This window comes from Oreochromis aureus, linkage group 12 (assembly GCF_013358895.1).
Source record: "Oreochromis aureus strain Israel breed Guangdong linkage group 12, ZZ_aureus, whole genome shotgun sequence".
In the NCBI taxonomy this organism is placed as follows: Eukaryota; Metazoa; Chordata; class Actinopteri; order Cichliformes; family Cichlidae; genus Oreochromis; species Oreochromis aureus.
Window position 1 is genome coordinate 25,238,145 of NC_052953.1, and position 13,932 is coordinate 25,252,076.

Genomic DNA, 13,932 nt, shown 5'->3' on the forward strand with positions numbered 1-13,932 from the left:
CTAAATTCATTTATATTAACTTTCACCTTTAAACAATTATATAAACCTATGTTTGTGGATTAAAGGGTAAAAACGTTAAAGGGTAAAGGGTAATGTTTGGTGACCACAACATGACCTGATCAGTGATTTGAGAGTGTAATTTTTTTTATGCGTATTTGCATCATTATTCTTGCAAACACAAATGTATGTTTGGAAATGAACACGTTGTAGCACATTTCTATTCTTACAATCAGCCACACAGTCTGCTCTTATCTGAAAACCAACATTTATTTTCACTCCCACTCATTCCTGACTGTAGAGACATGAGGTGTAGACAGATCCTTCTTTTCGTAAACAGGCTTCACTGAAAAAATATTGTTTTTGAGGGGTTTTTTTTTTTACAGCATGTAACCTTAAAACATAATAGAGTTTATGTTTTTTTACCATCAACACATTACAATTTTCAGACATACAAAAATACAACACTGCTTTAAGATTTGCATCGAGGTAGAAAAGTATACTGTACGGACAAAGTTATCATTATAAATAATATATAAATAACAGCATATTTTGCATTTAGTGCGGTATTTTCACTGTTACAGTCACTCTGTAACTTCTCTTTGGTGATTCCTGGCTTCTGTCTCGGAGCTCAGACCAGCTCCTCTGCTGATGGAGCTCTGATCTTGTGACGACACAGCGGGCAGGTGCCAAACTCCTGAAAAACTCTGGAGTTGCAGTCTTTACATAAACACCGGTGGCCACACGGCAGTGTGATTCTGGCCTCTTGCACCATGCACACCACACAGGTTATATCTGTGACCAGAAGAGAGAGATCCCGAATTAGAAAAATGTGACATCAGGAAATGAGACCACACTCTGGGGTCAGAAATGTGCAACTGAAATCAGACAGCGACGTTTGAAGGGACTGTTTTCACCTTCAGGCATTTTCATGTCAAGACGGGAGATGCAGTCATCACAACGGAAGTCCGAAATATCAGGAACTGAACCAAAGTGACTGTAAGCATCAGGTGAGGTGAGGGGTTCAGGTGCAGGACAGGATCTTTTAGTACAAAATAGATCTTTTTTCTCTGAGCCTGCAGCACAGAGAAAATAATATTTTAAAAGTCATTCAGACAACACTTATCGCTGTCAGATCATGTGAAATGCTCTGCCTTCACAGAGCAGGAAAAACCTGCTGTAGGGCAAATATAACTGTGGTTGAACTTGCCTAGGAGTAAAATGGAGCTCGTCTGCCCGTAGACGTCTATCATGGCCCACAGAGGCTGGCTGAGGTCCACTCCTGTCAGCCACTTATACTGCCTGTTGCTGACATCTACGTATATGTTGCCACCATCAGAAACCCAAAACTCCAGCTCTGAACCTGCTTGGCAGTACAATTCATTTACAGGCACAGCCCAGTGTCCAGGCTTGTCAGTGAGGTTGGGGATGGCCAAGCAGGGCAGAGGTAGAGATCTGGCTGAGGGTGGCACAGTGGTAAAGCCCACACGCAGAGCTCCCTCCCAGTTGGTCGAATCCCTCTTCACTCTCAGACGAATCTTCTCCTGGACCTTCACTGGACGGTTGCTGAACACCAGCCCATTCTTGAAGGTGTTCTCAGTCTTCTCTGCAAGTTGACCTCCATGACTCAAGCGAACCTTTTCTCCCACAGCCTGACGGTGGAAGGTCAGAGGGCCGAGACAGCGTGGGCTGCATCTGTGTGACACCTCTGACTGAAGAACTACAAAGATAGAAAACGGAAACATGTGAAACCACATCTGTGTCTCAAGATTTATTTAAAAAAAATTTAACTGCACATTTTTCAGGTAGGTGACATGTTACATTTACTTAATTAAAATAATCTACATATCAAAGTTATTGATTCATATTTAATAATACATTTAAAGCCAAAGTTTCCTCTTAACAGTCTAGAAATAGATAAACATGTAAACAGAAATCTGCTGTGGTTTCACAAACAAGCTTGTTTGATCTGATCTTCATCCAAGCTGAGAAATTCAGTGCTGGAGTTTGCAGCGTTTGTTTGGTGAAGTCTGTGCTGCCGTCTCAGTCCACTAGATGGCCTGTGTTGATTTGTTTTCTGTGTTTTATCATCAGTGGAAAGATTTTAATTTCCAAAGAAACAAAGCTTCTAGTTTCTTTTTACTAGAAACTTCAGTGTGCAGCTCATTATTAGCACTCTGTCTTTGAACTCATTTGCTAATCACTTGCTTTACAGCACTTTGCTGTTTTTCAGTGTTTACTTTTCCATTGTCTTGTTTCTGTATTAAGTTTCTGTAAAAGAATAAGTTGCTGTAAGTTGATTTTTGAAACCAAATATCAGCTTCATAATGATTCCTTTATCAAACTGAGATATAAGATTCTCTGTAAAGACTTACCAGAGTTCTTGTTCTTACTGTCTCTTGCCATCTTGAAGTTGCAAATAAATCTCGTCATGCCAGTTCTGATGGATGATGAGGTTGAGAGTCATCAAGTCATGAGTGTTGACTACCTTTGAATCACGAAGTAAGTGAGGTATGAACACACGCCCAGCATCACAAGCAAAGGGAATGGGGAGGGACAGAGGGAGGCACCAAAGTTTGGAAAATTACCTGAAATGAACAATAACATAATTTGGTGATTTGATTATTAGTCATTTCCTCTTTTATTCTTTACTCCGATGTTCTTTGCACCCTTGTTAGTTTCGTCAGTTTCTCCACCTTGGTTTGAGAAAATTATTTTAATTATTTAATCACCTGTACCACCTCTGTGGCTTCTCCTGTTTCCTGTGCTGTTCTTTCAATAGTGACATATTGCTGCTGTCGTTCTAATTTGCTTTTTTTTCCCTTTTGAATTCAAGTTTGAAGTTGTTTGTTTTCACATTCATGCTTTCCTTCTCTAGTTTAATTTCTTTTCCTCTATTTTACACGTTGTAGATCTTTTGCCTGTCTTTTGGATTTCAGGCATCCTTTGCTCCTACTGAATGGCTTGAATCCACAAAATGATTGAAACGACCATCGTCTGGATTTAAAGTTTTTGAATTTGGAATTTTTCCAAGAGTTTGGAGTCCTGAATTTGGGGCTTTTTTGAGCTCTTTCTTACAGTGGACATAGCATCATTTATGGTCATCTAAACTAACTTACGTTCACAGTTGGGTGTGTTGGAGCACCAACATCAGCTAACTGAAAACATCAGGAAACCTAGAGACCAGTGTTGTCAAGTTACTTGAAAATAGTAATTAGTGACTACTTCTCCAAGAAAGTAATCCTGTTACTTTACTGGTTACTTCAAAAGTAATTAGTTACTTTATTACTTAGTTACTTTTTAAAAACATGATACCCAACCTGAATATCTAATAAAGCAATAGACATTTTATCCCAATTCTATTTATTCTGCATAATCCATCATATAAAACTGAATCAAGTGAAAAAGTCTCTTTGTAAGAAGTGTTTTATTAGTTTTAATATTTTAACTTTATATACATTGCATTAAGCAAAAATTATATATGCAACAGTTTTGCCTTGAAGAAATTTGTTTAACATTTAAACCTACTTTCTGCATATTCCAGCATATAAAACAAAATTATTTTTTGTGTTTATATTCACTCTTTCAAATAGATGCAAGTAAAACACAGCAAAAAGTAAATCAAATCAAAGATTCAGTGGCACTAAGTCCTGCCGGTATTAAGTCTATTTTCACCTGTTTAGCAGGAGTGGAGCAGGCGGAGGTTTGCCTGGTGCCGCAGCGGTCATGTCAGTGGGAGGATCCAGGGATTCTCTGTGAATTTCACAATCCCGTTCCCACGCAGTGTGTACAGCGGACGCTAATGTTTTTGTCACTTTTTACGGAATCAAACTCAAAGTAATGTCAGTACGTCCGCGCTTTAAATGATGCATGGCCGTACTCTCTCCCACACTCCATTGCTGATCTACACACGTCTGTTGCTGCCACGGACGTCACACGCTCGTACGTCATTGTCACGAGACACTCCCGCAAACAAAATCACGGTTTAGTAACGCAGTAACGCAGTAATATACAGGAAAGTAACAGTAATCTAATTACTTTTTTATCAATAATAATCCCTTGCTTTACTCATTACTTGAAAGTGCGTTACTTTTAATGCGTTACTGCCCATTTCTGCTCACACCAAAGGTCTTGCTGTGATTAAGTTTTCTATTCACAGATTAATTTAATATTGTTAGTTTTTACTCATAAACACCAACTTTAAGTACTGAACACAAACTCAAAGGCAGCACAAACATGTCTGATTGTGTTAATTTTGGCCTTTAAGGACGAAGTGCAAACAAATCTTTGCTGTTTCAGTTTATTTTGACCACTTTTATGTAATAATTCACTCTGATTATTTATTTTTAGTTTGATGAAACGTTTTATAAATATTGAAATATGTAAAAATCAAGTAATGATGGAACTAGGTTAATTTACTTTCACATTTAAGAATTATATAAACACGTGTTTATGATTAAAGGGTAAAAAAAATGTGTTTGTGTTAAATTAAGATTGCTATGGTTATGTTTGGTGACCACAACATGACCTGATCAGTGATTTGAGAGTGAGGTTTTTCTATAATCAGCCACACAGTCTGCTCTTATCTGAAAACCAACATTTATTTTCACTTCTGCTCATTCCTGACTGTAGAGACATGAGGTGTAGACAGATGCTTCTTTTCCAAAACTCGTTTCATTGAAAAAATATTGGGGTTTTTTACACTTAAAACATAATAGAGTTTATGTTTTTTACCATCAACACATTACAATTTTCAGACATACAAAAATACAACACTGCTTTAAGATTTGCATCGAGGTAGAAAAGTATACTATACGGACAAAGTTATCATTATAAATAATATATAAATAGCAGCATATTTTGCATTTAGTGCGGTATTTTCACTGTTACAGTCACTCTGTAACTTCTCTTTGGTGATTCCTGGTTTCTGTCTCAGAGCTCAGACCAGCTCCTCTGCTGATGGAGCTCTGATCTTGTGTCGACACAGCGGGCAGGTGCCAAACTCTTGACAGACTCTGGAGTTGCAGTGCTTACATAAACACCGGTGGCCACACGGCAGTGTGATTCTGGCCTCTTTCACCTTGCACACCACACAGGTTGTATCTGTGACCAGAAGAGAGAGATCCCGAATTAGAAAAATGTGACACCAGGAAATGAGACCACACTCTGGGGTCAGAAATGTGCAACTGAAATCAGCAATGTTTAAAGGGACTCTTTTTACCGGCTGGGATTTCTGTGTCAAGACAGGAGATGCAGTCATCACCAGTGAAGTCTGAAACATCAGGAACTGAACCAGCAAGTGAACTGAGGGATTCAGGTGGAGGACATGATCTCCTAGTGTAAAACAGCTTACGTTTCTCTGAGCCTGGAGCAAAGAGAAAAAATGTTTTAATAGGCATTCAGACAACATTCATCACTATCAGAGCATGTGAAATGCTGTGCCTTCAGACACCAAGAAAAGCTGCTGTAAGGCAAATATAACTGTGGTTCTAGTGAACTTACCCAGGAGCAAAATGGAGCTCGTCTGCCCGTAGATGTCTATCATGGCCCACAGAGGCTGGCTGAGGTCCACTCCCGTTAGCTCCTTGCACTGCCTGTTGTTGACAGCTACGTATATGCTGCCACCATCAGAAACCCAAAACTCCAGCTCTGAACCTGCTTCACAAACAGACTCATTCAGTGGAACAGCCCAGTGTCCAGGCTTGTCAGTGAGGTTGGGAATGGCCATGCAGGGCAGAGGTAGAGATCTGGCTGAGGGTGGCACAGTGGTAAAGCCCACACGCAGAGCCCCGTCCCAGATGAATGAATCCCTCTGCACTCTCAGACGAATCCTCTCCTGGACCTTCACTGGACGGCTGCTGAACACCAGCCCATTCTTGAACGTGGCCTCAGTCTTCTCTGCGAGTCGACCGCCATGACTCAGGCGGATCTTTTCTCCCACAGCCTGATGGTGGAAGGCCAGAGGACCGAGACAAAGCAGACTGCATCTGTGTGACACCTCTGACTGAAGAACTACAAAGAATAAAAATACAAACACAACAAATTATTTTACAGTGCTTCATACCACAGGCAAAACATGGTTTAGTACAGGAAAATAACTGATTATTGTAACAATATACTTGCATTTAATAGTTAAATAACAGGTTCTATAATCTATCATCAGTCAGAGCCAAACTGTGAGAATGTGATCATTTACTTTAACAAAAACATTCTTATTAAAAATTATTTGTTGACATTTGATCTATGTATTAGTAATTATACTATAAATCATGTTAATGTAACTAAAATAGTAGTTCAAGAGTATTCACTTTTAAGAAGTACATGAAGTTTCATCTACGCTTCGTAACCTTAAGCTTAAAGTGAACTCTCCAAGTTGTCTCATCTATCTGTCAAAGGTGAGTTGCTGTCAGCTTTGTTTACTAGGCAGTTTCAAAGATTTATCTTGCAGGTGTGACTCACACATTTAGTGTGTATGCGCTTCATCAGTAACAAGCAGCCCATTTCCTGTAAAATAGAAACTTTCTGTTCTCCCTCTCTTATCTCCAGTGATGCCACAGCCATAAAATATTTCTTAATGAACAGTTTAGAAAACATCAGTTTAGAAAATTTAGACTATAATTATATATAATATATAATATTTACACACAAGAAGAAAAAATGCTACTGACATGTGAAATTGAATTTGTATTGCTATTTCATTTAGTAAAATCAATTACAACTTTTCTTCTTGCTTTTTATGCATCAAATTCTCTATAAGGACTTACCGGAGTTCTTGTTGTTGATCTGCTTCACCATCTTGAAGAGATAAGTAATACTTCTCATATGCGTCTGGATAGAAGATGCGCTCGCGTCTGTGTGTTGGTCATGAATGTCATGAAGTGGGAGTGTCGGCTGCCTTTAAGACTGGAGCACATGTAATTTGAAAACAGAAACAACTCCAGCATGACAAGTTAAGGAAGTGGGAAGGACTGGAATGAGGGAGGAGCCATACTTCGGAAATTCACCTAAAATTTCCACAAAAAAAAAGACCAGGATTTATTTATTTTTTTCATGCATTACTGTTTGTCTCGTGATTTCTTTATTAGTCACTGACCTTTGGAGTAAAAGTTCAAACAAAAGAAGCACACAGACACATTATGATTTGTGTGAATTCTGCTCACATGCAACTAGTTTCATTATCATTATCTGTAATTACTTTGTGGCTTAGGACAAAAGACAATGTTCATGGCGAATACGAATGTGTTTGGCCCTGTATCACTGTCTCAAAAAGATTTTTCAGTATCATTTCTTCATTTAACATGCTGAACTAAAGATCGCACATTAAAGATCAATTAAATGATCTTGTTTTAAGATTTGCATCATGGAAATTTTTTACCATATCCAACATATAATTTTCCAGAATGAGTGTGTGAACTTAAAGGGAATCCAGACATGCCTGCGTAATGAGAGCACGTGACGGTTCATTACACATCTCTGGCTGGTTGTGATTAATCTCTAAATCCGATCTGTCGCCCTCTACAGGCGCTGTGATTTCCTCAGCCCTCATTGGCTGCTCAGATCCCGTGACAGGACGAAATTATAGCATGTAGCAGCTGTGAGAATATGACGTTCGGAAATTTACCAGCTCTCGTCCTTTGAGCAACGCTTTTCCCAAGAAAATCCCAACATTTCGTCACTGATAGACTGTACGTAAAAGCAGCGATGTGTTCCAACCTGTAAAACTGATTGTAAAATGAGAAGAGCTGTGTACGCTAATTATGTCATTCAAGCTGTATTTTGCTCCTTTTAGGTTAAGAATGTAATACTTTTCATATGCCATGCACTTAAAGCATTTGAGTACTTTATTTAAAAGACAAAACAATACAAATAATAAAAGTCATAACCTGATATCTGTATGTTTACATAAAGGTTTATTATTAAACTGTAATCAAATAGTTAAAGAAATTCCAAGAAAAACGCAAAAGTAAAGTCCAGATATGAGGCCGGAAATAGTCCTCCCACAGGACATGTTTAACCTACATGATAATGGGTGAGGAAATTGTGCTAAAGTCGTTGCAACACAGAAACCAAGGTCTGCCTGAGTCATTAACTCTTTTCAAAGCAGCCACTGTGCTGCTGCTGTTTCCCAGAAACAAGTCCACAGAATAACTTTAATATAAGTTACAACAATTCATTTGCATGATTATAATAATCTGATGGCGTTTTTTTAATGCCATATAGTTCAATGACACAGTTGCCTGTCCTCCTGAATAGTTTGTTAATGTGCAAAAACAGAGTGGATTACATGGCACATTATTACACTGATAAATAAAATAAGAAATCAGATTTTGCCAGTGAATATTGTGATCAAATGGCATTTAATTTAACCGATGTCCTTTGCCTCACAACTCTGTGTAAGACACATTTTGTTTAAAGAGATTAAAGATATAGATGTGCGACAAATTAAAGCGAAACTCTGTAAGATGCTGGGCCACCGGAGCAACTTTACTGCATTTTTTTCCTCCCTTAATTCTCAGTGTCCTAATTCAACAAGGTGCTAAAAATGTTCTTCTGAGATTTTGGTCCATATTGACTTGACACCGTCAAATCTGCAGCAACATAGTTTCTGTGCATCCATGACGCAAAGCTCCTGTTCCACCACATGTTAAAGATGCTCTATTGGATTGAGATCTGGTGACTACGGGGGCCAAGTGAGTACAGTGAACTCATTTTCATGTTCAAGAAAGCAGTTTGAGATTATTTGAGCTCTGTGACACCCACCAGAACATGTGTGCACTGTGGTTATAAAGGAACAAATGTTGTGAACAGCAACACTCAGGTAGTCTGTGGAGTTTAAATCATGTCACTTGGCACTAAGGGGTTAAAAACCAAGAAAATATCCCACCAATACACCAACAACAACAAGAAGCCAGGATGGATCCATGGTTTCATTTTGTTTTCATGCCAAATTCTGACCCTACCCTTCAAATGTCTCAGCAGAATCTTATAATGGCAATTCAGTTCAATCCAGTTTCATTTCTATGGCACCAAATCACAAAAACAGTTGCGTCAAGGTGCTATATAAAGACCTCACAATAATACAGAGAAAATCCCAACAATCAGACAACTTCCTATGAGCAAGCACTTGGTGACTGTGAGAAGGAAAAATGGAATTTTAACAGGAAGAGAGACTGCCCAGCCTCAGGCAAGAGCAGCCATCTCTTGCGATCAGTTTCTACAGGCTGTCAAATTTTGGCGAGGCTCACGAATTGTAGCCTCTGTCAACCCAGTGTGGTCTTCTGCTTCTGCAGCCCATCTGTTTCAAGGTTTGAAATGTTGTGCAGTCACAGATGATGGCCTACATTCTTTTACTGTTATTTAAGTTAGTATTGGTTTCCTATCAGCTCAAAGCAGTCTGGCTATTCTCCTCTGACCTCTGACATGAAAAAGGTACTTTCACCCTGATATTTTCTCTGTTCCAAACCATTCTCTGTGAAACCTAGGGATGGTTGTGCCATGTCCCTTTAAAACGCACGTAAGTCATATTTCTTCTCCATTTCGATACTTGCTTTGAACTTCAACAGTTTGTCTTAATCTTGTATACATGCTTCAGTTCACTGAGTTGCTGCCTTGTAACTGGCCGTTAGATATTTGTATTAACCAGCAGTTGTAGAGGTGTACTTAATGAAGTGGCCAGTGAGTATATATTTGACTAAGGGTGGTGCTTAGATTGATCACCTTTCTGATAATGCCTCAGTGGAGGTAAATAGATTTATAAATAGGAATAGGAAAGGGGAAAATAAATAATGATAGACCAAATCTTCACACATCATGGATTTAAGAATATCTGTCTGTAAACCAAGTCTTTATATTTTGTTTTTCATTTTATAATTATATAACATACAACAAACATTTCACATTTTCTTTATACAAAACTGGACTGTTCTGCTATCAAACCAGGAAACAGGGAACCCTTCCTCCACTCCTCCTCTTCACTCCAGCTGCACCACACTTGGTCACACATGGCAGGCCATCAAAAAATCAACTTGTTCCCACTCCACCTGTTCAAAACACTATTAATCTGCTGCCTTCCAATAAAAGGCTTGGCTTTCACCGAGGAGCCAATAGAACAGCATTAATGCTGTTAGACCCAGGCCAATCCCAAGCTGCATTCTAATGTGGCCTATCTTTATCAAGGTGCCACTCCATTTCCAGATACTGCTTATTTATGATTTCTGAGGAGGGAGCCAGCGGGAGGCATATGTCTTTCGGAGAACACTAAAATCTGTGTCCAGAGGACTCGCAGGAGACTTCAGATATGGAGCTATCACATGCCAAGCTGTGGATAAGAAGAAATCAAATGTGCGAGTGAAGTTTATTCTTCTGATGTGGTAGCAACTTTGACAAAGAGATCAGAGACTTTGCTGCTCATGCTCCTAATTGTTTGACTATCTGGAGACGGAGGGTGTGGTACCAAACTCCGACCTCATCTGCTGGTGAGAGAGCTCCTTCTTTGGACACCAAATTTCTTTTTCTACTTGGATCTCATTGGATGTGTTGCTAAGACCTGGAGGCAGAGTTACCACACTTCCCATGGATCCAAACATCCAGGGGTCTTTCCTGTTTAACAACAGCCTCAACCAGTTCCCCTCAGACATCAAGGCACCAGTGTGCCAGTACTCAATGCCCAACTCCTTCTACAAGCTCAGCCCGGGCCTGAACAGCCAGCTGCAGCCAGGGACACCTCATGGCATCAGTGACATCCTGAGCCGCTCCATGGTCGGGGTGGGCTCCTCGGGCACCACCACCCTGCTGCCCGGATACTCCAGCATGGGGGGGTTCGGCCCCTCTGTCACCAGCACGTCCATGTACTACAATCGAGACTACAATTCCTCACTGGGCGGCTTCTCCAAACCCGGCGCCGAGTGCCCGATGAAGAGTCGCAGCGTAAACTGCTGGGCAGAAAGCAGCTGTGAGTGGAGAGGAGGGAGGCAGCAGTGCACCAACAGTGAGTCTAAATACTGCAGAGCGGGCTCAGCATCAGCAGCAGGTCCTCAGCACTGTCATTGCACTCTGGTCTTTCACTTTAAAAATGGAAACATTATCCAGTAAATACATAAATTTCAAGAATCGGAACTGTTATAAAGCTGTTATCTATTGAGTTCAGACTCAGGGTTAGATTTTTGATATGACTAAAACTTTTTCATTCTTCTTGTATTAAAACATTGAAAATCCATTTATTAAAATATAACAATCTGTTGTTTATTGAAAGTTGTGCAGACTAAAGGAAAATACAAACAGATTTTTTAAAAACAATTTATTCAATAACTATGTCAAATATTCATTTAAAAGATTTTATTTAATTATGTAGATGATTCAAAAATTATGTTTAATTTAATTCACAAATGAAGCCATTTCACTTCAGTTCAGTTTACAAACAACAAATACATGCAGTCTATGAGGGAAATATACATGTGGTCATTTTATTTTCTGAGCAATGAGCCAAAATGCGGTGGCATTTCAGGCAGAAACATTCAGTCCTGTGTCATACATCAGTTTCATGTAATGTGTTTTTATGCTTTAATGAACTTTTTTTCAGGCAGTGGTCCTCTTGGGGAGATGTCCAGCAGGAAAAAACACACCAGACCGACGTTTAGTGGACATCAGATCTTTGCTCTGGAGAAAACTTTTGAGCAGACAAAGTATTTGGCAGGGCCAGAGAGAGCGAGACTGGCGTATTCTCTGGGAATGACTGAATCACAAGTCAAGGTAACGTCTCCAGAATCTGCTTACTTTTGAGATGAGTGTAAATTAGATTTTTATTTGTTTGTGTTTGGCAGTTCCACTGATTTAGATTCCTAGTGGCATATTTATTTTTTTTATACCCAGTAGTGCTGTCTCGCTTTGAAAGCTGCCACATAAAAAAAGCATACATGTCGTGTGTAAATTCAAGTGCAGCGATGGAAATCTGCAGATCATATACCAGCACATACTCACCCTCATGCAGAAATGGGGACACAGATTATTTTTCCATATGTTTTCATGTTACACAATGCTTAAAGGAAGATGAACTCGATAAGCTGCAGGGCTCCGGTCTACAGTAATTAGATGACAACTCCCCCGTCGTGTTTTCAGGTTTGGTTTCAGAACCGGCGCACCAAGTGGAGGAAGAAGAGCGCCTCTGAGCCCAGCTCCACACAGACCAACCACTCGGGGCCGGCCGGAGAGGCCTCGGAGAATGAGGTGGAGGACGAGGAGTACAACAAGCCTCTAGACCCCGACTCTGACGACGATAAGATCCGATTGCTGCTGCGCAAACACCGCAGGGCTTTCTCCGTCCTTCGCCTCGGGCCGCACCACATCTGATGCACTTCCTGCAGACTATAGGCTACACAAGCACAGACACACACACACACGTACAGGCATAAAAACTCTCTCAGCACATATGCATGCTGTAATAAATTTCAAACTAGTTTGCAATACAACGTTTAATTGCTGAGCTGTTACGCATGATCGGAATAGGCCCGACAAAAGAACATTAAACGGTCCAACTGACGCAGAGGCTTTAAAAAGTTACTGTAAAAAAAAATCTATATCTCTGGCTTGTTACACTGTTACTTGTGTCACAGAAAGTAACCTTAAGTTATTCCTGCACTCCAATTTTGAACAGCTGGGTCGTTTTCAGTTATGCGTATTTCAAAATAAAGCTCTTCTAAATCCTTGTGTGACTTGTGTAACATACCTATAAAAAAACAATGTTGTCTAAATGCTTTAGTACACTCTATATACCTTCAAACACAAAGATCACAGAGCCTTTACCTCTCCAAGCACTTCGGGAAAAACCGCTAAAGTAGACGCTAAAATTAAGGCAATGTGACGCGTTTCTACTGAATTTACTTTTGAGTATAATTTCCCAGAACAAGGAAATTTTCCGTGATCGTTACAGAAAGGCCAGAGAAGAGAATGCGTGATCATATAACACTGTTACATGATCACGCATTCTAACGTATACGGTTTCATGTGCGCCAACAAACTAGAAAGGTAGACTTTTTAAAAGTGAGGGTGCGGGTGGCCGGAACAATAAAAGGTAAGCAGACAGTGCTGACATGCTGTAAAGTGTTTTAAAAGTCTACAGTTTGTTTGCTTTAATTAAATTTTAGCTTGAAGTTGGCTCAAATCCAAGTCTTTGACTTTGCTTTGTACTCATACTTGCTTTTTAAACACACTGTAAAAATATCAAGGTGTATGATATTAAAAAAAATTACCGTACTAATTAAATTATTATTAATTATTTATCAGACATGTCTTTTTTGTCCTTTTTAATGTGAAAAATCAAACTTAAATGTAGACAATTTGGGTCTTGAGTTATGCTGATGTGGTAGCTGTGAAGGGACGGTTAAAGGGGCCAAAGCAAAGGCACAAAAGCTAAAGAAGGTCAAAGGTCAATTCTAGTGTGATTTACTAGTGGGGTGGGGCTTAATTGAAGACAATGACCTCTGCAACCCATTTCAACTTCAAATCAATACTAGCAGAGCAGCTTGGTCACCATTTAGGCTCAGTGACTTGAAGCTGGCTGTGGTTTATCCACCTGACAGGATATCAGGTCTGATGACTGTGTCAGAACAAAAGCATGGGAACGCTGCTAAGACAATCACATTGTGCTTCAAAGAAAAGTCTGAAAAAAAGGTAGTTGTTCTTGCAAGTGTTTAGGAAGATGTGTTTTGGTCTGACACATAAGTTCAGACTTCATGTGTGGGTGAGAGAATTCCTTCTCTGACCACCAAATTTCTTTTTTTAATTGGAGCTTGTTCGCTGCATTGCTAACCAGTTGGACCAGTTCGTCCTCTCATACCTCAGTGTTCCAGTACAAAATACCCAACTCCTACATGCTCAGCCTCACATCAGTCACGTACGTGAACAGTCAAAAATGTGGTTGTTCTTATCTGAGTGTCAAAG

At 39.7% G+C, this 13,932-nt stretch overlaps 3 protein-coding genes across 4 annotated transcripts; 1 reads left to right on the forward strand and 2 right to left on the reverse strand.

The window, feature by feature from the left end:
- Positions 1 to 246: 246 nt before the first annotated feature.
- Positions 247 to 2,490, reverse strand: LOC116335694 (E3 ubiquitin-protein ligase NEURL3-like). Its single transcript, XM_031759451.2, has 4 exons — positions 2,373 to 2,490; positions 1,208 to 1,717; positions 915 to 1,073; positions 247 to 792 (listed from the first exon to the last, which is right to left on the reverse strand). The coding sequence occupies exons 1-4, from the start codon at positions 2,428 to 2,430 to the stop codon at positions 629 to 631; spliced, it is 891 nt and encodes a 296-aa protein (XP_031615311.2). The 5' UTR covers positions 2,431 to 2,490; the 3' UTR covers positions 247 to 628.
- A 2,087-nt stretch (positions 2,491 to 4,577) lies between these two features.
- Positions 4,578 to 6,888, reverse strand: LOC116335701 (E3 ubiquitin-protein ligase NEURL3-like). Its single transcript, XM_031759458.2, has 4 exons — positions 6,762 to 6,888; positions 5,500 to 6,009; positions 5,219 to 5,362; positions 4,578 to 5,100 (listed from the first exon to the last, which is right to left on the reverse strand). The coding sequence occupies exons 1-4, from the start codon at positions 6,817 to 6,819 to the stop codon at positions 4,937 to 4,939; spliced, it is 876 nt and encodes a 291-aa protein (XP_031615318.1). The 5' UTR covers positions 6,820 to 6,888; the 3' UTR covers positions 4,578 to 4,936.
- A 3,315-nt stretch (positions 6,889 to 10,203) lies between these two features.
- On the forward strand, positions 10,204 to 12,698 carry nkx6.3 (NK6 homeobox 3). 2 transcript variants are annotated; one of them, XM_039620523.1, is made up of 3 exons: positions 10,204 to 11,026; positions 11,576 to 11,745; positions 12,112 to 12,698. In XM_039620523.1, the coding sequence occupies exons 1-3, from the start codon at positions 10,570 to 10,572 to the stop codon at positions 12,340 to 12,342; spliced, it is 858 nt and encodes a 285-aa protein (XP_039476457.1). In that variant the 5' UTR covers positions 10,204 to 10,569; the 3' UTR covers positions 12,343 to 12,698. The 2 variants fall into 2 exon arrangements, with proteins under 2 accessions (XP_039476457.1, XP_031615312.1); XM_031759452.2 differs by having other exon boundaries at positions 10,204 to 10,984.
- Positions 12,699 to 13,932: the final 1,234 nt, after the last annotated feature.

Excerpts from the sequence above, each read along its gene's own strand:
- nkx6.3 (XM_039620523.1), top strand. The coding sequence starts at position 10,570 with ATGGATCCAAACATCCAGGGGTCTTTCCTGTTTAACAACAGCCTCAAC. Across the intron at positions 11,027-11,575 it reads GGGCTCAGCATCAGCAGCAG|GCAGTGGTCCTCTTGGGGAG; the intron begins GTCCTCAGCACT and ends ACTTTTTTTCAG. Across the intron at positions 11,746-12,111 it reads TGACTGAATCACAAGTCAAG|GTTTGGTTTCAGAACCGGCG; the intron begins GTAACGTCTCCA and ends TCGTGTTTTCAG.
- LOC116335701 (XM_031759458.2), bottom strand. The coding sequence starts at position 6,819 with ATGAGAAGTATTACTTATCTCTTCAAGATGGTGAAGCAGATCAACAAC. Across the intron at positions 5,363-5,499 it reads GAGCTCCATTTTGCTCCTGG|GCTCAGAGAAACGTAAGCTG; the intron begins GTAAGTTCACTA and ends TCTTTGCTCCAG. Across the intron at positions 5,101-5,218 it reads TGACACAGAAATCCCAGCCG|ATACAACCTGTGTGGTGTGC; the intron begins GTAAAAAGAGTC and ends TTCTGGTCACAG.
- LOC116335694 (XM_031759451.2), bottom strand. The coding sequence starts at position 2,430 with ATGACGAGATTTATTTGCAACTTCAAGATGGCAAGAGACAGTAAGAAC. Across the intron at positions 1,074-1,207 it reads GAGCTCCATTTTACTCCTAG|GCTCAGAGAAAAAAGATCTA; the intron begins GCAAGTTCAACC and ends TCTGTGCTGCAG. Across the intron at positions 793-914 it reads TGACATGAAAATGCCTGAAG|ATATAACCTGTGTGGTGTGC; the intron begins GTGAAAACAGTC and ends TTCTGGTCACAG.